This window comes from Aythya marila, assembly GCF_965140915.1.
Source record: "Aythya marila genome assembly, chromosome: 7".
Classification (NCBI taxonomy): domain Eukaryota; kingdom Metazoa; phylum Chordata; class Aves; order Anseriformes; family Anatidae; genus Aythya; species Aythya marila.
This window is the reverse complement of record NC_139048.1, coordinates 22,488,116-22,514,481: the sequence shown is the minus strand read 5'-3', so window position 1 is coordinate 22,514,481 and position 26,366 is coordinate 22,488,116. Positions and strand designations below refer to the sequence as shown.

Genomic DNA, 26,366 nt, shown 5'->3' with positions numbered 1-26,366 from the left:
AAAATTAAGTCTTTATTTATTTTAAGCAGAAACCTTCAAAGCAGTTGGGCTAAGCAGGCTGTTGTACCATGACACCATTACATTCAGTTGCAGAGAAGTCGCGCTTCAAACAATTTTAAGCAAAACAAGTGTTTGTGGGTTTTCTCCCTCCACCGTTGGGCAAAACATCAAGGAACAGTTTTTAAATGTCTCAATGTGGCAAGCATGTCTTTCTGCATTCTCTACATCAGCAGGCCAACTAGTAATGCAGTTAGGTCTTGCCCATGGAACAACAGAGGGAATACAACCATCTGATATGACAAACCTTACCTGACAAAAAAAAAAAAAAACACATTCAATTTGCTTGAGGAATATAACTGTTTGGTGAAAACCAGCCATATTCAATGTTGTCATGGGTGGGATGGGTCCTTAATTGTACAAAGATACAGAGCACTACATCTTGGGTTGTTTTTAGTTTAACTTAACTGAGCACTACCCTCTTATCTTGACTCTTAAAATATCTGAGGCACAAGTATGTGTGTGTACTTGTTTTATTCATAATTTGAGTTGTCTCGGGATACCAAATGTATTTCTATTTAAGGTGATATAACAAAACTGTTGACCTCATTTCAAGACATCCACTGATCCATTTTTCATTCAATGGTAATATCGAATGTTAAAAGGAACATAAAAACAAACATGCACACAATTGTACAGTTTTCATAAATGTCTATTTCATTATTTGTGGGTAGCGCATTAAACAGTTAAATACATTTAAATAATGTTTAAGTGACTGTACTAATGCAGAATTGTAACTAGATGGGTAACCAATTTAACTAGAAACCAGCTAACAAGTAACTGTCTAAATACTTCAAATACAGCTCTTGTTCTAGGTCATCCTTCTTGGGAAAAAAAGCCTGCTGGTCACATTGGAAATACATTTTAAGGCCAAATTCTTCCGATATCCCTTCTCTGCAGCAGTTTCTTCACCTTTTTAAGCCTCCAATTCCAGGCCAAGGCCAAGTTTATGGCCACCAGCATTGATGCTCTTTCCATCTATCAGAGCAGACAGAGTAAGCTTCACACCTGTAAGATGTTAGAGAGAATGTTTACAGCATATAATCAGAATAGCTTTAACTGCAACTCAACCTCTGTCATTTCAAGTCCCAGTTGTAGCTCTCAGTGCATTACTTTGCTCCCAATTACTCTACAGAAGAATTCATTTATATATGAAATATACCAAAAGCTAGTCATGTGAATCAAGCAAACTAGATGTTTTTTTAAAAATACTATTTTATAAACCACATATCTCCAAAGACTCCACTTGGTAAGTGCACAGAAAATTTCTTCTTCTACATTATGGTATGCATGAAAGAGAAACTGAATAGAACGACAGACACTTGTGCCAAGGAAGGGAGGGAGTGAAAACTATGTATTTTACTAAGTTTCAAACGAATAACTAACCAATAGTAAGGTAGCATTAACAGGTGTTTTCATATTTAAACAGAACAAGTTCAGTTTCTCCGTTTTTTTCTGAACATGCAGATCAGAAAGTGTGCTGTTTTGATTAATAAGCATTTTTCGAGATCTGCTATTGTTCAATAAAATAGGTCAGGAAAAAACAAAGCTAGGAAAGGCTTCTTGCACAGCCTTATAGCTAAGCTATCCAACAACAGTCAACTGTTAAATAAATAAATGAGTAATATAAAGCAGAAATACCACTAGATAGTGTTATCTGTCTTGTTTATCTAAATGTTAATGTGCAACATAATCTGCTGTCAAACACCTACTTTTCAAGACAAAGATATTCTGAAGAATCAAAATAGTTGCATATCAATACACAGATCTCAAAACTCTTCTGTGTGATGGAAGATATGTATGCAAAAGTCACGCATGTGAAAGTCCTTACCTGGCCTCAGGGTCTGGGTGTAACCCACTCCAACTAGACTAGAATTGTTCACTTTTGCCTAAAGAAAAATAAACAAACAATTGAAACATAACTGAAGAGTTCTTTATTACCATTCAGGAGCCAGAACTTAATAACCAAACCTAGTATTACTTTTTTCATTATCTCTGTGCTTACTACACTGTCTCTCTAGCTATGCCTATGCCCCACAACTTAAGCTGAAAAACTGAAACCTATTTACATGCAGACAGGTCACAGGGACACTGAGAACTGCTACTGGAAAGTAGTTTGGCAGGTGAACTTACACCCATTCTTTTCAGAAGGCCATAACAACTCACCACCAGTTTCCCAAAGTAAGACACATTTGAAGAATCCTCCAATAGTATTTTGCAGGACAAGTCAGTCAAACAGAAATTGCTTCATAACACAGTGCGAAAATTCTCTCAGTCTGCATCACTTGCTCTACAGAATGATTCCAGCCTCATAATGAGCAAAGCTGTTCTGCAATATCATCTTTGTAACCATCTCTTACCAGTTCTCACCATGAGAACTGGAGTGTTTCCAAAAAGACTGTTCAGAAAGATCTGTAAGCTTCGGGTCAGATTTGAAGGTTGTGTTGTCTGTCTTTAATATATAAATGTGAAGTCCTGCAGAGCAGGGCAACATTTGAGAGTCAGATTCTAAAAGAGATGTTGCTATATGTAAAGTAGAATGATTTAAATACGGCTTCTTTTAATTGTAACCATCTGGATTTTAAGAGTAGCTTTTACTAGACTTTTTGACCAATTATCTTTTGTACTAACAACATAAATATGCTCAGGAACTGAAAAGTTGTTGTTTAGAATAACACTTTTGGTTAGAGGCATACTTACAGAGATAGAAGCAGTGGAATCCAACTTGTATTTAGCTGCAATACCGAAGCGAGTGCTGTTGCTACCTGCTGTCCAGGACAGGTTTACAGCAGTTTCAAGATTGTCACTCACTTTCTGGTAAATAGACCCACCAAATTCAGAACCATCATTGCTGCACAAATATGAAAAAAAAAAGTTACCTCCTTATATCTACTTAATCCCAAGTTCTAAAAAAAACAGTTCATCTTATTCAAACGAGAGTCAGAAACTTTGAGTTGTTCCACACTTCTACATTGGGTTAAGGGAGATGAAAAAAACTTCACAGCAAAATTAAACTGCAATAATCCACGAAAATATCTTTCAGTTTGCCACAGCTAACTCTCCAACTAATTTTAAGTACTTCAACAGGATTCTGGTTTACATGCTTAACCTAACAGATAAATGTTAATTACGAGGAAACAATCATTCTGAATTTGATTACTGAACATACCTGATGTTTCTAATGAATTCAAAGATTTTTTTAAAAAACCCGTCACAGTATTTGAGATTACTGAAGTGAAATGCAGTTCTTACAGCTTAGACTAAGGTGCTTTGCAGCTAACCCTGCCTCAACTTCCACAAACCCTGATGGAACAATCACTCATCTCTTTCCAAAATAGCTTGGTTTTGAAACAGAGGTGTTATGTCCTACATAAACACACTGAAACAATGGCAGTTGGTATTAGATTGAGAACACCATATTCTTCAGTAGATTATGATCAGCTTGTTCTGAAGGACATCCAAGATCTCTAAACACCGCAATTTGAAAGAAGTTCAAAACCAAGATGCCGTACACTTTAGTTGCACTCTAAGCATTTCATGCACTCATCCCATATATGCAAGATGAAGAAGCTACTCAAGATGTCCAACAGCAAGGCTCTGTTCTTGCTGCAGAAACTACCTTTGACCTACTTAAATAGCTCAAGGCTAATTGCTACCTCTAACAAATCTACTACCCTTATATTATAGTTAGGTACAGTTCAATGTATTGGGCAAACTAGAAGCAGCATTATGATCAACCCAACATATCTGGGAGTTATGCATACTGCGCTTCCATTTTTGATTTCAGCATCTGGAAAACTGCAGCACATATTAAGCTTTAAACGATAAGCTATGAGTGAGTACTTACTGTTTTGAAAAGAGAAACTAACATCTGTTTAAATTTGCTATTCAAAAGAAGCATGCTACTTAAATGCTTGAAATACCAAGAGGTGCTTGGAAGGCGTTTGTATTCTGACTAGAGTGAAGGGTAAAGAAAACCTGCTTCTGCAAAACTGGACACAATTTTAAGTACTTACACATTAGTGTGCAGTTGGAAGTCTCCAGTCTTGTAACCCACAGAGAAGTTGTTCCTTGTCAATTTTGATTTGGCACTATCAAAAGTCATCTGATAACCAGCCAGCCAGCCTTCATAACCAAAGACAGCTGAACCATGGATTGCAGGCCCAGCAAAGTCAAAGTCAACATCACAACCGAGGTTTAGGCATTCACGTTTATATGCTGACTTGATTTTACCACTCTTCTTTCTGAAAGAGAGAAAAGGTTATTTTAAGATAGGGCTTGATCTTTCCTCAATGAACTGCCAGATTTGAACCATATGCCTCAACAGAACATTGAGCCACACACGTGCCTCCTCTAGACTGGTCCAAAGCATAGGTAACCCACCAAAAATACAGAAAAAACATCAAAACACATATTGTTATAAAGACAGAAACATATTCATCCCTCCTGTAATATTCCAACTAAGTATTTCTATCCCAGAAAATGAGGAAAGCAGGCTGTTGTGAAGTGTACAATACTAAGCCTGTTGAACAAGATGCTTTGCTGAACAGCAGAAGCCTTTAGTAGCATTGGGATTTGCCAATTTGGATCAATATCAATTGATTTGACAGACCAGATGGCTATTTACCAACCATGGATGTAGGTAGTCACACGGTAAAGAGTTAAAAATTCTTACCCTGTATTTGGTGAGAAAGTTGTATCAAACGTCAACTTCAAGCCTTTGGCAATCTAATTGGAGAGAAAAGACAACACTATAAATACAGTTCTGCCAGTCAAGTAAGTGAGCTGAATACTTTCCTAATCTATTACCTGATCTTCAATTGCAATTTCTGTTCCCAGAGTGTTATCTGTGTTCCATTTTTCTGTGAAAGTCAGCCCATACTCAGCCCACTTGTATTTGGTCTCCAAGCTCCCATTAACTTTTCCAGTGTCGGTGTTCGAAGAACCAGATGTTGTGAACTCCTAAAAAAGGACAGTGTCCATGTAATACTGAAGATACATGTGACCATGGAAGTCTTACACAATGACATAAGACCCTTCTTCATGAAATATTAAGATCTTGTTATGCTATGTAACAAGCTGAACAACAACAGACAACTTGGGGGACAGACGTAACAGGAACTAACAGCCAGGTGATTCACATCCACACAGAAGACTCCCCACCACCTCACCCCCATTTCAACTGGGATGTTTGTGTCAGCATTACAAAAACATATTGGTTTATAAAGTAACTCAAAAGCAAGGCTGTAGTTACTATAAGCATTCTGTTCTAAAGGAAAGGAATTCCTCAAATATAAGGTTACCTTTGATACTCGTAACAAGCAAACCAAAAGCCAAACCAAGAATCTTTAATACTTGACAGCACATTCCCCTGCTGGGAATGACAACTTGCAACTGATACAGGATTCACATGAGAACCTGTATTCCGCATAAAGTTTTAGCAGTTATTACTGGTAGTCCTTGACAGAAACAACCTGAAATAAATGTTAAAACTATAACAGGATCATAGGGCTCTGCAAACACAGCATGTAACACACCTCTAACAGCTACTTATTCTTATAACTTCCTGTTCTGATTGGCACCAGGGATCTACCTTTACACCTTGCAAAGTCTGCTCCAGAAATAGATAAAAGTCATGGAAGGCACTGCTTGTGTGACCAAGCCATCTTGCATGGAACATCACTGCAGCCCTTTACTACTTTTAAAGAAGAGCCACAGATGCCAAGTGCTAATTTCACTACCAACTACTTCATACAGGTATTAAGATGTCAAAAAGTTCCAAAAACACAAACAGTACCACAAACAACTTCTGTGTACCGTAGTTGAAATACACATATATGTGTGTGTATATATATATATACACGCACACACACACGTATGTCTGCTGTTTGTTAGCCTTCAGGCATAAGATGAAGGACAGCTAATAACCCTTTTTATTTTACGAAGATTACTAAAGAGCTGATTTTATTTATTGGCCCATACTGCAATATCAGTGTTATATTCAGAAGTCTGCGCTTTAGGTGCTTCTGAAATTATTTTTACACCAAACATTTATCATTAATAAAACTAAATGTACTTAATAGCATCTGGAAGATGCCCTTCCGTCATTAAATAATCATCAGAACACCCACCCTCCCGCCCCCCAAAACACAATGAATAAGTATTTGAACTCACCACTCCACTTGCAGATTTTGTTTTCACATCCAGCTTCACCAACCCAAACCCTTAATAAACAGAAGTTGAAATTAAAAAGTTGTGCTTTAACTAAGACAAGATACACTTTCCAAAAAGCTGTTTTCCCAACCTCACTGCTGAGACTGCTGTGTATATACATAAACTACAAAAACCACCATAGACTGACTTCCGTAACACTCAAATTACAAATACTACTGCAGCTAGAGGAGGCCACCCTAACAAGAAGCCAGGAGCTCTGTTCTGTCATCACCCAACAGTAAGCAAGGAGTAGCTGCTCGGTTGTATACTGCACATCTAACAAGATAATACCCAAGAATTAACATATTTACTGACAAGATCCATTCTCTTGTGTTTCCTTGATGGCATATACTATGTACTCAATGCTATTTGAAGAGCTATCCTAACACATAAAATTCTGTCTGAGCACTAAGAAGAAATATCTCAAAGGAAAATCAATAGGAAATGCACAGCTATTGGACTTGAAAGGTAAGTAGGTTTATGCAAATGTCATTTCACATTTTTACCTCCGACCTGAGTGTTGATCTTGGTGAAAAAAACCCTGCATGAATTCCTGAAGACTAGAAATAAACAGCACTGCAAGTAAGCAGATTTAAACTATGCAACTGCCTATTAAGCATTTACAGATTTTGATTTTTATTATCCCGAGAGCTACTCTTCCTGCTATCCCAAAAGAAGCACTACAATGTTACAGGGTAATATATGTTAAATATATATTTGTAGCTCCCCTTTCTATACCAACAAATGCTGTGGCACAAAGATCAGTACAGGAAGTGTGCTCCTAAGCTAAGTAACAGTGGATGCTCAGTCTCACATACTTGTACACCTCTTTCCTGACATGTGTGGCTAAGGCAGTGAGGTTTAACAGACTTCACATCAAAATAGCCCACAAAAAGCCTCCAGTGATCTGTTATCAGCTGACAGTAATGACACAAAAGAAACATACCCTCCCCAGAAACACAGGCATATGAGTATTCAGCTTTACATACAAGCTACATACAGCAGTCAATTCACTGCTGCAACACAGACCATGCTTTATTTTGTAAGAGGTGCTATTCTTACCATATCCTTTATTGAAGATATCTCTGGCAGATTTGCCAAGGTCTGCATACGACGGAGGAATTGCCATTGGAGCTGAAAGGTAACAAGGGTAATTAATAGTCCATCTTTTACCATACACACACACCCCGAAGTGTTACCACAACTCTTAAAGATGCTTTCTGTAAGGCAGATTAGTCCACAAAGGCAGTTAACAGACACGTGGTTCAAACAATTACAATGTTCTGTGAAACACACAGATTTTCAGTGATGTTCACCATGAACATTGTGTTTGCTGTGCATATGTAACCTGATTATTGATGAGAAATTGTCACTTTTCAAGTCGACTTCACCACACACCTTTCATTACTACAAGCTAATAGCTCACATTTCCAGAGTTGGCAGTAACCAGTGAAAACCAGGAAACCGGAAATATGAAAAACTAATTGAGACTTATTTCTGCAAGTCCTACAAAGCCAAATTTAACAGATGCCTATGAAAGTTATTTGAGAAGATCTACGTTTCATTTTTAAAATGTGAAAGCATGAGATTTAAAATACAGGGCAAAGCAGACACTAAAATTTAGACCTAAGATTTGGCATGGATCTTTGAGGGATGTTACCTAGCCGTCACTCATATGAAGGTCTTCCACCCTACAAAGTACAAGAGCTTATGTTGGGGGGTGGTTCCTGTTAGCTTAAAACAAACAGTAGTAGGAATGCTGGGTCAGTGAGAAAATGACTTTTAAGGAGAGCTTCCAGACAGGGAGCTTCTGACAATCTCACTGTTAAAGAACCCATCGTTCAAGACTAGCCATGGCCCAGTCCCCCCAGCCTGCTGGATACCAGCCCAATGCCCCACACAGGACCACGTGGTGCTCCTCCTCCCCATGAAGATGCTCTCTATATTTTCTTCCTTAGGTGATTGCTTTCCCACTACTTCAACAGCAAAATGTCATAAGTAGGGGCATTGTATTTAAGTCTTAAAATGCAGAAAAGGGAGCATATTTCAAAGACTTAGTAATTTTCCTCAAAGGGCCAAAAAACAAAGGGGAAAATACTAACTAGACAAACACAATAAAAAGCCTTAACGCAGAAACAAAATGAGAAGTCCTCTCTTATCTTTTAAAATTAATCAGTCATTTGTTTTGCTGAAAGCCAGATGAACATAATTCACTGTTCATCCTGCTCTTGCACGGGTTTTGTTTTAAAGTAAACAGAAAAGCATCCTTAGAACCTAAAAAAATAAGGGCAGTACTCTCATATATTAACTTTCAACTGAAAGCTGAAAATATGACTTCCAGTTTTAGAAAGCAATTTTAACTAAGATTTTTATTTCCTTCTGCACATCATTATGAGTGTATTCAATAATAAGGGATTGGAGGCAGGCTTTTTATTCTTTTTTTTAAAAGTCCCTTTCATCTTCTCTTGGCCTTATCTGCATAAAAAGAGAACTTGCCTGAATCGGGCAAGATATTCCTGATTCGGAATAATTTCCTGTAGGGCATCATTCCACTAAACACACTGTTTTAGAATAGCATCCACACAAAATACTACCTGCCAGCTATAGCCTAACTGTAAGCAACTGCTACTATTTAAAAAGTTTTTTAGCATGTAAGAAAAAGCCTTTTGCCTAAACATCGTTCCTCCAAAATTTGTTTGCTCATTGTCCGGAGTACCTCTCCCCATCTTCCTAAACCACAAGAGGAAGACTTGAACTGCATCATAGCAAAATCATATACATTTACAGTTTAGCTAAAAATAAATTAAAAATAAATCTTTAGTAAGGAATGCTAAGCTCCACATCCAAGCCAGTAGAGAAAGACATCCAGCACTTACTGGAGAGTATTAAGAAAACAGACTTCTTAACAGAGTCATTTGTCTGTTAAAAAAATTACTTGAACATACTTGAATCTTGAAAAGGCTCAGCCCAAGTTAAAGTCCGCAGTAACTAAGATAAGCTTCAGGAAAAGATTCAATAGCGGAACAGATACAAGTCCACATGTCATCACAGGGAATGATTTCTGTAATCTAGTCAATAAAACTATGAGATATAGGACCAAATTATAAGAAATTACGGGAACAGTAGTCTTCCCACACTCTAAATCCCTGCTGTACAATTCATTAGTAGTTTAAAATAACAGAGAAGGTTTAGCTACGTACCTCTCCTCTGAATAAGTCTCTAGCCTTTAGCATAGGCATACTTTAACAGCACAAATGAGCTTTTCTTTCTTGTTTTAAATACTTAAAATCTGAATAGACAATCACTACAGATATTTATATTAAGCCATAAAGGCCTGCGAGGTTAACAAACTGGTATCTGTCTAAATTTAAAGAAATACTGCAGTGAAAGGATGTCACTGTTTTATCCAGCCAAGTTAAGCTTCCTCCCTATGTGAGGAAGCTGACCAGTATGTCAGACATTCCAGTCTACAGATCTAAGTTTCATGATTAAAAGTTAAAACAGCTTATGACCTTCAAGCTACTATTTTACTTCTTTACTAACAGTGATACAAGAGGAAAAAAGGAAAAAGCTCAAGTCAGGTTTTTTTTCAAGCTAGTGTCATCATGAGAAAGCTCATTAAATGAAAACAGGGCCAAAAAAACTCATTCCTGTTTCCTCTAGAGTTGGTAAGATAGCTAGGTCTGCAAACTCTTACAATCAGAAGTAATTTTCTTCAATCCTGTTTTGACTGCCTTTCATGTAAACTAGTAATTAGAAGTGCCTAAAATACAGGTAACACTTAACGACAATAGGTTGGTTGTGAAAGCAACTGTCGGATCTTATTCTTCATTTCATAAACATAGAATGCACTGGTAGCAAGTGGGAGCTCCACCCTAATCTGTTTCACTTTATCCCTCTTTAAAAAAAAAATCGTTAAGGAATCTGTTACTCAAGATCCACAAATAGGCCTTCTTCTAACATAAAATAAGAAAAAAGAACAGGAAAAAAAGTAAAAATGTCAGAATGATTACATGACAACTTTCCTTCGAGGTAGCATTTCAAAACTGTGTCGCACCCTGTAATTAAAGGAATGCCAAGGACTTCTATAAAGATTTCTAGACCTCAGGATATTGAAGATCAAGCTAGAGGTCATGTAATGAAAAAAAAAATTTAGCACTCATCCCATTTTGTAAATGGCAGCAACTACACTAAAATTGTATTCTGATATCGCAAATAGTAACAGATAAGTAGAAATTCCTAAAAATATTATTGTTAAAAATGTATCGGATACACTGACCTTTACACTGAGACTGCTCCTAACGCTTACAGAACAAAAAGAACCTCATTACCCTTGCTTCACCTGTCTCCCTACTTACTTCTCGGAGGCTGGCACACTACTGGCGTAGCCATAGCTAGGCCAATTTAGAGGCTCTACGGAGAAGGGAGAGAAGATTAAACAGCTGCGGGTTAGCCACGCGCTCACAAACCGAAAGCGGCAGCGCAGCGGAGCCCCCCCCACACCGCGAGGGCGAGGCCGGGGCCCGGGCCCCCCCCTTCCCCCTTCCCTTCCCCTCCCCGGGCAGCGCCGGCCCCGCTCGGGCCCCGCCGCAAGGTGAACTCCCCGGCGCGGCCATCTTGGGCATCCCGCGCTGCCCCCCGCCCTTATGTAACCGCCGCCCGCACCGGGCCGGGTCGGGCCGCAGCCCCGAGGCACCGCGCCCGCGGGGCTCCGCCGCCACCTCCCCCCACCCCCCCCGCACCCCCATGGCCGCTCCCGCCCCGCCGCCGCCGGGCAGCCAGCCCCAGCCCCAGCCCCAGCCCCGCGCCCCTGCCTCGCTCCCGGCCCCGCTCGCCGCCCCCTCGGCCGCGGCCGGCACCTGGCTGGCGCGGGAGGGCGGCGGAGCGGGGCCGGGGCCGGGCGGAGCGGGGAGGAGGCCGCGCTGCTGCAGGCGCTGGCACTGGAGGGCGAAGTGAAGGAGACACCGGTCCGCCCGCCCGCCGCCGCCCCGCAGGACCCCAACGAGCCGGGGCCGCCCCGCGCCCCGCCTCACCGCCGCACCACGCCGGGAGGCGGCCCCCGCCCGCCCGAGGCCGCCGCCGCCGCCCCGCGAAACGCGCCGGGGAGGGCGCGGGGGGACACGGCAGCCGGCAGCCAGCCCAGAGCCCCCCGGGGGGCGCCGCGAGCCGCAGGCGCTCGCGCGGGCAGCCCCGGCGGCCGCGAGGGGCCCGCGGGAGGGCGGGGCTTGCGGCGGGAGGGCGGCAACGGCCGCGCCCGGCGCCTCACGGGCACCCCGGGGGGGGGGGCGAGGCCTCTCCGCGCCCCGCGGCCGCGCACGGCGGAGCTCGGGGGAGCGGCGTCCTCGGGGGGCTCCTCGCGGGGCCGCCACCGGGAGCGGCGACGGTGACGGGGAGCTCGGCCGCAGCCCCGGTCACCGACACGGGTCACTGCGCGCTAGGCCCCGCAGCGTGCTCGGGCAGTGCCCTTAGGGAACAGCAGAAAGTCAAAGGGACACAGCCGCACGTTGCGGTGCTGCGGCAGGAACAGTGTAACACCAAACACCAACTGACCACCAAACACCAACAGTTCACCACAATACCGGGCACAACAGCAACTCCCCAGCTTATTAAAAAATAATAATAATAAAAAAAAAAACATTAAGGCCCAGCATAATGCCAATCAGCATCTCTCAGTTACATCAAAAGATCAGCAACTGATTCACCTCTGTTAAAACCCAATACTTTCACAGCAGGACACCCAAGGGGCTAGTACACTTAATTCTGATACTCTTAAAGATGCCAGCTTGGCAGGCCTGTGAGGGAATGTATTGATGAATCAAGAAAGGAAACCACATGCTGAGAGAATAGATGACAGTAGACAAGCGGCCTGTCTTACTCTGCACTGGAACAGAGGTTGGGAATAGACAGAGGTCTCATTAAGTGAAAATACATTGTGGCATAAACTGTTCATTATTTAAAAACAGACATTTATTATTCATATCTGTAATACACAATAAATGTTTGTTCATTGTCTTTTGTATTATAAAACAAGGAGTTCCGTTTGAGGAGCAGGAGTTGCAAAAGCTCCCTGCTGAAGTAAGATGTATAATACTTGGCTAGACACTATGAAAATTCTTTTGCTTAATGTAACAAAAAAGAGAACCCCCTCCCCTTCTCTCCTTCTGCATCTCAGTTGCCTCTTTTGTTCAAAGACACTGCTGCAAAGTTCATGTAACCATCTCCTGATAAGTTGCTAAACTAGTGTATCAACATCCTGCATTCCTGTCTCACGCTGGGCCAACATGACCAAATAAAAAAAAAAGAAGTTGAACCACAACGCGGAGGAAGACTACGGCCTTCATCTTCACGACCACCAGAGGGACAGAGACGACCCCCTAGCAACAGTGCGCGCAGTCGCAGAATATACCAGGATGTGCTGCGTAATCCCGGAATTACCAAGATATAAAAAGGGACCCTGGCGGGGGTGAGGTGCGCGCCATTGGTGGAGCCGAGACTCCCCGGCCGCCCAGCGCTGTTTTGCTTGCTGTTGCTTACTCAATAAATTCCTTTCTATTATTAATGCAATGCTCTCTGAAAATTAATTAAGGGGGCAACTTATAACAAATTTGGTGCCGTGACTCGGATGAAGGCAATCTGATTGAAAGACCTTCGGAGGGGGCGCCCCGCTGATTTCAGCGGCCTTCGCTAGGACTGCTTTCATTCAAATCCTTCACCGACGAACCCTAAATTCGGCAGCAAGCAAATAAAGCCGGCAACCCCTAGTAATCTTTGTGCACGAAGACCGAACGAAGACTCAGGAGTGAGTAAGTATAGGCCGGTGATCCGTTCGGTTGGGGTTGGGTATCCTGGAGCGTGTCGCTGTGAGACGTCCAATTGCGGACGAAGCGAGTGCGGACCCCTCGGTAGTGCGGTTCCCACATCCCGCGAGGGACTGGGCCACGAAAAGGGGGAAGCGATTTGTGTGTGTGTGTGTGAAGGCGCTCCAGAAGATGGGACAGAAGAAGAGTAAGCCTTCTGGTCCCATGGGCGGGGTAACGTCTGATGTTAGGTTACCCCGGGATTAATGATTAAAAATTGGGAGGATTCCCCTTTTAGGCGGGGAAGGAATAAAGTAAAAATGATACATTATTGTGTTGAAGTTTGGGGTGGTAAACAGATTTGAGGAGACCACCTTTACTGGCCTGTATTTGGGTCCTTTGAAGATTGGGTTTGCCAGGCCCTAAATATTTATGTAAACTCAAAAGAACTTTTTAGTTTGGAAGAAAGTGAATATGCACATTTGTGGATCAGCTCGGAAACTCGAGCCAATTTATATCCTCTAAAAGAAAAAGGAGGGGATGGGAGGCACAAGATAAACCGAGAATTAGAGATTCCAGCCCCACTGCCTCCCTATATTCCACCACCCCCACCTGCAGCCCCTCCAACTCCCGGGCTTCCTAATCTGCAACCCCGGGGAGACTCTGATAGCAACTCTGATTCTAGCACTCAGGGACCAGTGACTAGGAATATGTGGCAGTCCCCATTAACTCCGGGGACGTCTGAGATTTTAAGAAAGAGACAGGAGGAGGGTAAGTGATCTTTAATGGCAACTGGCATAATGTTTGCAGCTGCTGAGGAATAATTCTAACTGGAATAATAACTGTACATTGTATATTGTATATATAAAAGCCCGGGCATTTTTGTTAAAGTGTTCTTTTATACATATATTAATATGTTAATATGTAAATATAAGAACTGCCATTGAGGTGTATGTCTAAGGGAACAAAATTTGCCCAGGCATATTATCGGCTCATCAGGTTTAAATGTCCCCAGTGTAATTGTCTACAGGCAGTTAATTTACAGTGGTTTGATTTTACTTGTGTATCTGTATATTGTGGATTTTGGAGGGATTGGGATTGACTAGTAAAGAGCTTCTAGGAAAACAGTGGAATATTAACCACTGTAGATTACAATAGGAAAAGTTCAAAGCAAAGAAATCCCGAGGAAAAGCCTCCTAGGATGTATACTAACACATTGGAGGGATATAGTGGGGTGAGAGGGTACAGAAAGTAAAAGAACTCTTATCAAATATTGTAATCAGTGGTGGCCACTTTATAAACTAGAGGATGGAGCGGAGTGGCCCCTAAATGGAACTACTAATTATAACACCATATTACAGTCAATGTTTTTGTGGAGAGAAGGAAAACAGGATGAAATGTTGTATATTGATGTTGTTTCAGCATCTTGGAGGGAAAAGGTATGGAATTAAGTTGGCCCCTGACTGAGCCTTTGATGTCGGCATTAGAAAAGTAAAGGCTAGAGAAAGATAAAGGAAGTGTTAAAAGGTTTGTGGAAAGTCTTAAAGGTATTCGAAGTTGAATGAGCAGGGAAAGGTGATGTAGGTATTATCTAAGTAACAGTCTAGAAGTTTTGGTATATTTGCATATTTGCTGTGGTGTTTGTTCAGTTTCCCAAGCATCAGGGAGGGGGGAACAGCCTGCTCCACGAGGGGCCTCTCCAGCGGCCGCAGAGGGGCTTCGGCTCCAGCGCCTGGAGCGCCTCCTCCCCCTCCTTCTGCACTGACTTTGGTGTCTGCGGGGGGGTTTCTTGCTCTCCCAACTGCTGTTGAGCAGCAGGTTTTTGTTTGTTTCTTTGTTTGTTTGTTTTCGTGGACGTGCTCTCACAGAGGCACGGACTGTGTTGCTATGGCTTGGCTCTGGGCAGCAGTGGGCCCCTTTAGGGCCAGATGAAATTGTCCCTTATCTACCACGGGGAGGTTTCTGTTTTTGTTTTGTTTTGCTTTGTTTTGTTTTTTCACGGGGGCTGCCACTGCAGTTTCGCACCCCCACACCCCTCACACCCCCCGAACCTTGCCATCAAACCCAATACACTGGGGCAGCTAAGTCATTACTGACTTGTAAAGTATCAGGGATTAAATTAACTAATGAAACCCTAAATGTGATGGGGGTAGAAGGGACTGGGATAACAGTGCCACTTTTGGGGGATACCAAGCTGAGACTAGGGGATAAAATGATCGCGGGGCAATTATTGTATGTATCCAAGGCAGAGACTAACTTGTTGGGAAGGGATTTGATGATTAAATTGGGCATTCAAATAGTAAATTGTTAGACTGGAATAACAGTGTTATTAATGGAGTGCTCTCTGGCCCTGAGAGCAAATATACATGTATATTCACCTCTGACTGGAAAGACCCTGAAATGGGGGCGGAAGCAACAATATAGGTGGACAATTTTACCTCAGGGATTTACAGGGCCACCTATCTGGGTAAATTCTAAAAAAAGATTTTGGAGTAATTACAACCTCCCAAGGAGGTATTAATGTTATAAATATGTGGATCATTTTAAGGAAAATCGATACTCCCTGATGGGAGAGAAATGCTGAATAAAGTGATAATGAGGCAAATATTAACTGTTTTACATCAGAAGAATCATTGGGAGGTGCAAGCAATGTGTGATGTTGTTCTAAGAAAGCATGTCTGTGTAGAAATATATACTTTAGGGAAGCACACATGCAGAGGATGTACTACTATATGTCAAAGGGTAAATAAAAAGGTCTTCTGTAACCTATCTAGAGGGGGACGGGAGCCAGGGGTTTGACCTTTCCAAAGTATACAGGTAGACTTTACTGAGTTACTTGTTTGTCCTAATCGACCACGTGACTGAATGGGTGTAAAGCTTTACTGCAAGGATTAAAGCAGGCCTTAGAGATTGAGTGGGATTTTCACAGCCCCTGGCACCCCTCCTCTTCTGGAAAGGTAGAGCGAATGAATGGTGAAATTAAGAAACAACTAACAAAACTTATGCTGGAAACTAAGGCTTCTTGGGTAAAATGCTTACCTCTTGCACTGTTAAACATATGGACACAGCCCAGAACTGATATAGGAATTTCTCCTTTTGAAATGCTATATGGTATGCCCTATGACTCGGAATTGCCACTTGATCACCCTCAATTCTAATTAAGACTTGGAAAGAGACTTCTTTAACACCACGATGGGGAAGGCCCCTATGTTGTTTTGCTTACCACAGAAACGGCTATTCGAACTGCGGAGAAAGGATGGACGCATGCCGGCTGAGTGAAAGGACCAATCCGGGAACGTAAATGGGAGGCAGCTCCAGGCCCTGACGACTTGAAGCTGACGCTAAGACGGACTCGATAAGTATTGTGTATTATCTGTGTATCGTGGGAAGGGGAGGAGGCCCTGTTTCGAAGGCTCCCTAGTAGGTTCCCCTGAAGAACACTGCTGCTGCCAAGAAGAACCGATACCTTGTAGTTCGCTGCAACCGAACTGACAAGCGAGGCAGAGAAGTGAAAACGGTGGGGGACTGCGGGGCCGACAATTTAGATGGGCTCCGACCACCTCCTACGATACATGGGAGTCAGTATCATCGTTTTGGTCAGCTATGGGTCTGCGCATCCCCACCAGCCTTTTAAATGGAGCTTAATCAGATGGGAGGATCAATTCATCATCCAGCAAACAACGACAGCGGGTGCTCCCAGTTTCCGCATCACATTATGTGACCTGGCGTCAGTGCAGCCATGCTTTAACCTATCAGGATTTTATTTCTGCCCAAGTTCTAACCCAGGAAAGGGGTACTGTAATTATCCAAACACATATTATTGTGCATACTGGGGGGTGTGAAACCATTGCTACGGACTGGACACTCGGGGCTGGTCGGAATACATTCTTACAAGTGGGATATGGGCCGCAAGGTTGTAACTGACAAGTGGATCCCCGTTACAGGTGGCAAGGGCATGGTATAGGGTATACAGGAACCTTCCATGGAAATAAAGAAAATTTGCAAGATACTAGCTGGGTACTAGGAAAATGTCAGATTTTACTAACACAGAACAGATAGGGGAGGACTCATACTAATAAAAAGGAGGATGCTGATAGGCCCCAGGCAGTAGGAACAAATGAGGTATTGTCAGAAAATGTCCAGGGAATCCAGCCTGTGGAAAATACTACAGTGCCAACCCTCGGCAGCCCTACAAGCTCAGGTAAAGCTGAGAATGATAACATAGTTGAGAATAACATATGGGGGGGGGGTCATGAATGCCAGCTACCAATTATTAAACAAAACAAATGTAACAAAACACTGTTGATTATGCTTTAGTATAAGGCCTTCATATTATGATGCTATTGGGGATCCTGGGGAGCCCACCCGCACAAACAAGAACAGCCCTCTACATTGCAGTTGGGGAAAAGACATAAGGGTAACACTAACACAAGTCACTGGAGGTGGTAGGTGTGTGGGCACGGTTCCTAGTGGGAAGTGTCACCTATGTAATACCATGGAGAATGGAAAACAATCAACCGAGTGGCTAATCCCAGCCAACAACGCTAGGTGGGTTTGTTCATGAGTGGGCGTAACTCTTTGTCTATCACTAAAACTCTTTAATGCGTCTCGTGATTTTTGTATACAGGTGATAATTATACCAAGGATTCTATACCACCCTGAGGATTGTATGTATACCCAGCACACAGTGGCAAGTTATCATCTGGAAAGACGGGAACCATTCACGGCTCTAACTTTGGCCACCCTAATAATCCTGGGAGGAGCTAGAGTGGGGACCAGGGTAGCCTCATTGGTTAAACAAAATCAAGAATTTACTTCCTTACGCGTTGCTGTGGACGAGGACCTGACCCAAACTGAACAATCCATCTCGGCCCTGGAAAATCTATCAGGTCACTTCAGAGGTAGTGTTACAAAATCGTAGGGGATTAGATTTGGTATTTTTCAACAGGACGGGCTGTTTGCAGCCCTGAAAGAGGAATGCTGTGTATGCTGATCACACTGGAGTGGTAAGAGATACAATGGCAAGACCCAGGGAAGGGTTGGAAAAAAGGAAACGGGAGAAAGAAGCCCAACAGAGCTGGTACGAATCTTGGTTTAATTATTCACCTTGGCTTACTACTTTATTATCAACAATAGCAGGACCTTTGTTGTTATTAATAATAGCACTAACTTTTGGACCATGTATTTTTAATAAATTGATTGCGATTGTAAAGGGATGTTTAGAAGCGGCACATCTAATGCTCATACATGCCAAATACGAGCCAATAAGTACCAACGAAGGAATCGAGGAAACATTAGTTCTTAATAGCCAGGCATTGCAGAGCTTCAATGAACAAAATGAGTAACTAAAAGAAAAAGGAGGGATTGTAATACACAATAAATGTTTGTTCATTGTCTTTTGTATTATAAAACAAGGAGTTCCGTTTGAGGAGCAGGAGTTGCAAAAGCTCCCTGCTGAAGTAAGATGTATAATACTTGGCTAGACACTATGAAAATTCTTTTGCTTAATGTAACAAAAAAGAGAACCCCCTCCCCTTCTCTCCTTCTGCATCTCAGTTGCCTCTTTTGTTCAAAGACACTGCTGCAAAGTTCATGTAACCATCTCCTGATAAGTTGCTAAACTAGTGTATCAACATCCTGCATTCCTGTCTCACGCTGGGCCAACATGACCAAATAAAAAAAAAAGAAGTTGAACCACAACGCGGAGGAAGACTACGGCCTTCATCTTCACGACCACCAGAGGGACAGAGACGACCCCCTAGCAACAGTGCGCGCAGTCGCAGAATATACCAGGATGTGCTGCGTAATCCCGGAATTACCAAGATATAAAAAGGGACCCTGGCGGGGGTGAGGTGCGCGCCATTGGTGGAGCCGAGACTCCCCGGCCGCCCAGCGCTGTTTTGCTTGCTGTTGCTTACTCAATAAATTCCTTTCTATTATTAATGCAATGCTCTCTGAAAATTAATTAAGGGGGCAACTTATAACAATATCCACAATATAAAAATCCATTCAGAATAAAAGTTAAGTTACTTACATCAGGCAGCTGGATCTCTTTTTAGCATTAATACTTTAGTCATGGATTGGCTGAATGTTTTTTTAAGCAACACAGGAAAGTGACTACTGCCCCACCCTAAGGGGAAAAGTACTGAATCACTTGCTTTATGAAACAAAACAGACATAATCCAAGACAGCAGTGCACAAACTCCTCTGTACGAACACTGCAAGCTTCTGTAGGTAGTGTCTGTTGCCCTGTCTTTCCCATGTTCACCACGTATCTCACAGCGGATCTTCTGTACCCCAGAGCACCAAGGAGGAATGCCTTCAAGCCCACCATAATTTATCAGTTTTATCCTGGACCTTTCTTCCTACAGCCTGGGCCTCGCCCTCATCCCCCAGCACACATACATCCCATACAGCTGTGCTTGCTCTAAATGAGCTTGCTTCCACTTGTAACTAATCAGCTCTCACATACATGCCACTCAGCTGTTTCCTTCCACTTGCAGTTTACCTATCACTGCTTTGAACAAGTACAACTATACATATCCATGACTGACATGAGTGAATCCTATGCTTTACTGGCATCGCTTGGAAAAAAACACTCTACTGCAAGAACATACTTTTTGAACACAAACCCTGCTTTTCTTTCCATACATTATAATCATGATTACTTGATTAAGTAATATATCTGACCATCAAAAAGAGAGCAATTATCTAGTGTGCATATCAATTTCCATCAAACATCTTGGATAATTTTATGTTCACTTATAGCCCAAGCCTGAAGTCACGGTCTGCCCTCCCCACAAGATGCAGGCCTTCGAGCATTAGAAATTCAGTAGAGAGCAAGCCTTAATGAAAGCCTAACAACGATCAACTAGGTAAACTAGGATTCCTCATTCAGAAAACAAATTGACCAAAGGGATACTGAAGAGATCATAAAATTATAAACAGCGGGGAAAGGGAGGGAAATAGGTCAAGCTAGCAGGAAACAAGTTCAGAACCAGCAAAGGAGGGCACATTTTATTGTTGTTTTTGTTTGTTTGTTTTCCTCTCCCCACCAAAGGAGCGTCATTCAGTGAAAATTCTTGCCACAAGATGTTTAATGTTTATTTGGGCTCCAGGGGGATGTAGACTGGTTTGTGGAAGAGAAATCCTGTGAGGATTACTAATTACTAATCCATTAGATATGGCTGTATGACCTTGCTGGAGTCAGAAAATGCCTGAGCTACAACCAGAGGCATCACTTAAGCTCACAATATTCTCACACTCCTTGTTAGGCATGCCTTGCCTAATTCATTGCTTAATTCATTATCTCAGTGGCAGGAATATTAGGCTAGCTACACCTTTTATTTACTAACATGCAACTGCCCTTATGCAAGCAGGACATCTGGAAAGCCCTATGAGGGCAGGCAGACATGTCCCATACTGCCAGGATCCTTTAGACTGACAAATTGAATGCCTTTTATTTCCCCCACCCCCCAGCAGTTTTCAGTGGTCTTCTTTCAGTTTGGCTTAAACAATCAGGGCAAGTAACTTAAGCCAGCTTCTAGGATACAGATAAAACAAGTCCACATAGAGGCCAACACTTAAACAAGCTGATAAATATTCACATCCAGATAGTCTCTTACCTCAGAGAAACACCAATGAACAATGGAAAGCCTGGCACTTCAGTGATGAGAGGACAAACAGAAAGCAAATTTGGGAAAGCCAACAATGGTGGGAAAACGGGAAACCAAAACAGAAAGCAAAACAGAAAGCAAATCTGGGAAACCAAATGGCACGCAGGCCCTAGTGAGGCTGACACAGAGCCTCTTGCAGCTACCTACCTAACCCAAGCTGATTCCCCACAGCCCTGAAGCCAAAGCACATCACAGAGTCACAGAATCACCTAGGTTGGAAGAGACCTCCAAGATCACTTAGTCCAACCTCTGACCTAACACTAACAAATCCTCCACTAAAGCATATCACTAAGCTCTACATATAAACGTCTTTGAAAGGCCTCCAGGGATGGTGACTCCACCACTGCCCCGGACGGCCTATTCTAATGCCTCACAACCCTTTCGGTAAATAAGTTCTTCCTAACATCTAACCTAAACCTGCCCTGGCGCAACTGTAGCCCATTCCCCCTTGTCTTGTCACCAGGCATGTGGGAGAATAGACCAACCCCCACCCCACTACAGCTTCCTTTAATGTACTTAGAAAGAGCAATAAGGTCACCCCTGAGCTTCCTCTTCTCCAGGCTGAACAAACCCAGTTCCCTCAGCTGCTCCTCCTAAGACTTGTTCTCCAGATCCCTTGCTGGCTTCATTGCCCTTCTGTGGACTCACTCAAGCACCTTGATGTCCTGTGACTGTCCAAGTGATTGGGGACAATCACTTCCCTAGACCTGCTGGCCACACTGCTTCTTATGCAAGCCAGGATGCTGTTGGCCTTCTTGGCCACCTGAGCACACTGCTGGCTCATATTCAGCCGATTATCTACCAATACTCCCAGATCATCCTCTGCCAGGCAGCTTTCCAACCACTCATCTCCCAGCCCATAGCTCTGCTTGGGGTTATTGCACCCCAGATGCAGGTCCCAGCACTTGGCCTTGTTGAACTTCATAAAGTTGACCTAAGCCCATCGGTGCAGCCTATCCAGATCCTCCTGCAGGGCCTTCCTACCCTTGAGCAGATAGACATACACACCTAGCTTGGCATCGTTGATCCCCTCATCCAGATCATTGATAAAGACATTAAAGAGAACTGGCCCTAGTACTGAGCCCTGGGGGTCTCCACTAGTGACTGGGCTCCAACTGGATTTAACTTGATTAACCACAACTCTTCGGGCTTGGCTATTCAGCCAGCTTTTAACTCAATGGAGTGTACAGCAGTCCAAACCATGAGCAGCCAGTTTCTTGAGGAGAAATGAGAATCTAGTCCTTGTTGTGACAGCCTATAGAGATACTGCACACTCTTTTAGCCTATAACCAATGCTAAATTGTCCCATCCCCAAGTAAACAGAAAGAGGGATAGGAAAAAGGTTCTGTTAAAGAGCAAGAAGAAATTGAAATGAAAACCAACCTGTGCAGATATGCCTGTACTTATTCCTTCTTCTAGGTTTTTCTTTGGTCAATCGTAAATTTGTATTCATCTTCGTTCTTCGTGTTGCAGCTTCCATTTCCTCAGATAATTTATTTTTTCTTCGTACCCAGTAGCTCAAGGAATAAGCAACTTCTTAATAAAACTAACTTCTACTACCTGCTAGATCTCAAACCATCAGATTTCCTGAAGCTCTAAAATGAGTAAATTAATAGACTTCTCTCCTTTGGGGGAAACACCACCTGGAAAGGGAGGGGCAATTAAACAAATCAGATGATGATCTGTAAGCAAAACACAATCATTCTTGAAAAACACATTGAGAAAGCCAAAAAGAGATGCCCAGTACCCTTAAATGACTTATGTGGAGCAATTGGCACATGATTTGAGTGATTGGCAGAACAGTTCTCACCTGTTGTAAATACGAGACTGACTACTCATTTCTGCTGTTATTGATGTTTCTCCTTTTAATTTCTGCTCAAGGTTTCTGTTCCATGACCCCCATCTCATGTTTTCCTTGGGTGTTTTTCTCCATTTTATACCAACAGAGAAGACTGGAATCAAAGAGAGGACAGAAGCATCGAGATTCCTGGCTATCAATCCTATATTTAGACTATATCTGTCATATGCCATTAAACTAAGCCATACAAACCATCTATATATAATGGAAGATTATTGCTTTTTGTAGGTCTACACCCTATTACCACATGATATTAACAGCTGGACAGGTAGAGCTAATTTGCTAATTAACTTTGATTGGGGTTTGATTTATATGCTGGATAATGCCCCTAATTAGATAAATAAAATAAAATAAAATAAAATAAAATAAAATAAAATAAAATAAAATAAAATAAAATAAAATAAAATAAAATAAAATAGAATTGAATTGAAAAAGGAGAGAGAGAAAACGGAAAGTAGACTATAGCATCTTTTTTAAAGACTTAGGCCAGGCTATTTTTGATGTGGAAAATACATATGGTGGGAAAATATTCATGTGAGTAAAATTACACCAGAACTAATTCTATGACCTGAAGAGCAAGAGCTTCTTCTGTGGAACACCTTCAGTATCAGCATGTGTAAAGCACTGAAGCTTAACCTAATCCAAGATAATAATTTTCCATAAATCATCTCATTTATTTTGTTACATTGTCATGAATTAAAGACAAAATCAACAAACAAACATTGGAGCCTATGGCAGATTGTAAACAAACAACAGATGCCAAAAAAATAATGGATTATCTTAACCACCTTGTGTTCCAATCCTGCAAACAGTAGTGCATGCATGCACACATACACATGCGCACACATGATTGCTTCAATTCGTGTACCTGCCAGGTGAAGACCTGCAGCTGGAAGCAAATGCCATCTCTGTAAATCCCAAAGTACAGACCAGGAGAAGGGGAGATTTGTCACATGTCCAGCACTGCATGCATAGAATCATAGAATTACTAAGGTTGGAAAACACTTCCAAGATCATCTGGTCCAGCCATCGCCCTACTACCAATGTCATCCACTAAACCATGTCCCTAAGCGCCGCGTCCAACCTTTCCTTGAACACCCTCTGGGACAGTGACTCCACCACTTCCCTGGGCAACCTGTTCCAGTGTCTGATTACTCTTTCTGAGAAGAAATGTCTCCTAATTTCCAACGTAAACGCCCCCTGACACAACTTGAGGCCATTCCCTCTAGTCCTATTGCTAGTTATCTGCGAGAAGAGGTCAACCCCCAGCTCCCCACCATTTCTTTTCAGGTAGCTGTAGAGAGCAGTAAGGCCTGTTCTGAGCCTCCTCTTTAACTAAACAACCCCAGTTCCCTCAGCTGCTCCTCACAGGACTTGTGTTCCAGGCCCTTCACCAGCTTTGTGGCCATTCTCTGGACATGCTCCAGGGCCTCGATGTCCTTCTTGTATTGAGGAGCCCAAAACTGGACACAGTACTCAAGGTGCGGCCTCACCAGAGCAGAATACAAGGGGATGATTGCCTCCTTGGTCCTTCTGGCTACCCTATTCCTGACAGAAGCCAGGATACCGCTCGATCACTAATATTTCAATCACCTCAAGTTTTCTGTAACACGCTGAATGAGAATTACATGCCCCTGAAAATTCAATTTTTTTTTTTTTTTTAATTATTATTATTTTTTTGTCTAAGAAATTATGCCACAGATCAACAGGCCCCAGAATTTGACTTGTGTAGGTGAAAACAGCTCATTTGCCTGCATGAAACTGATAGCTTGTCTCATTGTAAGGCATGACCCAGTGAGGGACACAAGCGCGCAGGAAGATGAACAATGTTTTTGTGGAGTTCCTTCCTTCTTGCTGAAGCAATGGTGAAGCAATGAAGCAAAGGTGAAGCCTAAATTCTGTAAATACCACCCTGATGGTGGGGAGAAACAAGGGACAGCCGTACCATGGTTGAGGAAAGGTGTTGAGCACCTGGAGGTGGGTGCAGAACAGTGCAGGCCTACTACAGTGCACTGCTTTATTCAGAAAGTGTTAAGGAAGGGGGCTTGACAGCAGTTTATCCCCAGGCAAATTCTACCCTAAGAAAAGAGATATGCTTCCCTGATATCACACATTATTTACAGGCTGTCCTTTTTGTGATAGTCACTTTATGTTTTTTATCATAGTAATTTTAGTGATGATAGTCTTGGCTGTAAACTGCTCTCAGTGTGCATCCTCAAACCTGAAGGCATCTCGACAGCAACAGCACTTGCTGGCCGTTTGATTTTGGAGGGACTACTAGTAATACTAAGAAATCTTACTATTTATTGAAGTATTTACTGTCATGCCAGCCTGCACCTCATTGAAATTCTCTCTGAGGACACATCTCTTCCTCAGGTCACCTCTCTTTCTAGGGGGCCTGTCAGCAGCAGTGGTATGAGTATAGCAGGTGGTGTTTCACAGCCTGGCTGCTGCAATCCGAGCTGCTGCCCCAAAAGGCCTTGGACTTCGAGGAAGGGGTAGCCGTGGACCTGGATGTGCTCTGGCTCCTGGAGGACGAATGCCACTGTCCCCTCTGCCTTAGTGAGGCAGGAGGACTGGGGGTAGGGCCATTCTGTGGGACCTCAGTCTTTCTTCAACCCTGCAGGGGTGATCTATTCTCACTCCATGGCAGATTTTTCCTCTTTAACATAAATTTAACTACAGATATGTATGGTCACGCTCTAGCTAGTTGCTGGTTGCTCAGTGCTGGTATCAGTGCAGCAGAGCTGATGATACTGGTTCTTATGATTAGTTTTGCCTTACAACCCCCAGTAAAATGTCATATTTTAGTTATATACACTTCAGCTGACTCCTTTTGATTTTCTCAGTCTTGAAATTTGTTAGCCTAAATGCTTTTTCAAAAGTTTTAAAATGTTCAGTGCTTTATAAGGTAAAAATGCTGTTTACCCAACTGAACTAGTTCTGATAATGATTTGAGACTTTTTTTTTTTTTTTTTTTTTTTTTTTTTTTTAATGTTAAAACAGGTATTTTAGTCCATGGAAAGATGGGCCTCTGCTGTCTAGTAAAACTCACCCATCTGAGCACTAATACAAAGGGATAATGAAACGTGACAGGAACAAAGGCAAAGGTGTCTGTTGACAAGAATGAAGAGATCTGAGATTTACTGCAGATTTACCTACAGCAATTAATTCCATTAATTTGAATAATGATATTGACCTCTTTTGTAAGGCCCAACAGAAAGTGAATGTTAAAAAAAAAAAGACATGTCCTGCTTTCCAGCCATTACATAACTGCAACTTTTTAATGTCACATTGAAATACTTGCACACCCAGGTATAAAACTAACAGAGCATGTAGGAGAAAGACAGATAAGATGTTGCTTAAAAATCTACACAAGGGTCCTCCACATTCTGAGGTGACAAGATGGCTATTATAAATGTGGCCAAATAACCAAAATCATGCACTATCTGAAATAAAACAGCTTCTTAGCTGTCCCCTTTTCTTCCTGTCTGGGATGAAAATGTGTCTAGGCTTAGCTACTTCATACCCTTGGAAGAGAGTTAGCAAATTCTTAGAAATCAGGCTTTTAAAAATTTTCGCTTGCACTGTGTTTTGAAGAGAAAAGTTTGTCTGGCACTGCTTGCCAGGGGAAGCTCTTGCAAATCTGTATTTTGAGGGACAAGCAGAGAGAAATATGGGTGCTTGTATATGAATGTGATTTCAAAACTAGCCTACGTAGAATGTATCTATCCAGGAAACTATCAAGAACTATTTTAATGACTA

General features: G+C 42.4%; 1 protein-coding gene across 2 annotated transcripts; it reads right to left on the bottom strand.

Annotated features, from left to right (window-relative positions):
* Positions 1 to 512: 512 nt before the first annotated feature.
* Positions 513 to 11,273, bottom strand: VDAC2 (voltage dependent anion channel 2). 2 transcript variants are annotated; one of them, XM_082764427.1, is made up of 10 exons: positions 11,130 to 11,222; positions 10,629 to 10,683; positions 7,333 to 7,404; positions 6,232 to 6,281; positions 4,867 to 5,019; positions 4,733 to 4,785; positions 4,074 to 4,301; positions 2,758 to 2,908; positions 1,889 to 1,946; positions 513 to 1,065 (listed from the first exon to the last, which is right to left on the bottom strand). In XM_082764427.1, the coding sequence occupies exons 2-10, from the start codon at positions 10,660 to 10,662 to the stop codon at positions 974 to 976; spliced, it is 891 nt and encodes a 296-aa protein (XP_082620553.1). In that variant the 5' UTR covers positions 10,663 to 10,683; positions 11,130 to 11,222; the 3' UTR covers positions 513 to 973. The 2 variants fall into 2 exon arrangements, with proteins under 2 accessions (XP_082620553.1, XP_082620554.1); XM_082764428.1 differs by lacking the exon at positions 10,629 to 10,683 and having other exon boundaries at positions 11,130 to 11,273.
* Positions 11,274 to 26,366: the final 15,093 nt, after the last annotated feature.

What these genes read in the sequence shown, in the direction of transcription:
- VDAC2 (XM_082764427.1), bottom strand. Translation starts at nt 10,662, where the DNA reads ATGGCTACGCCAGTAGTGTGCCAGCCTCCGAGAA. An exon ending in CAAAATCTGCAAGTGGAGTG is followed by an intron (nt 5,020 to 6,231) that starts GTGAGTTCAAAT and finishes GTCCTTTTTTAG; the next exon opens with GAGTTCACAACATCTGGTTC. An exon ending in CACCCAGACCCTGAGGCCAG is followed by an intron (nt 1,066 to 1,888) that starts GTAAGGACTTTC and finishes AACATCTTACAG; the next exon opens with GTGTGAAGCTTACTCTGTCT.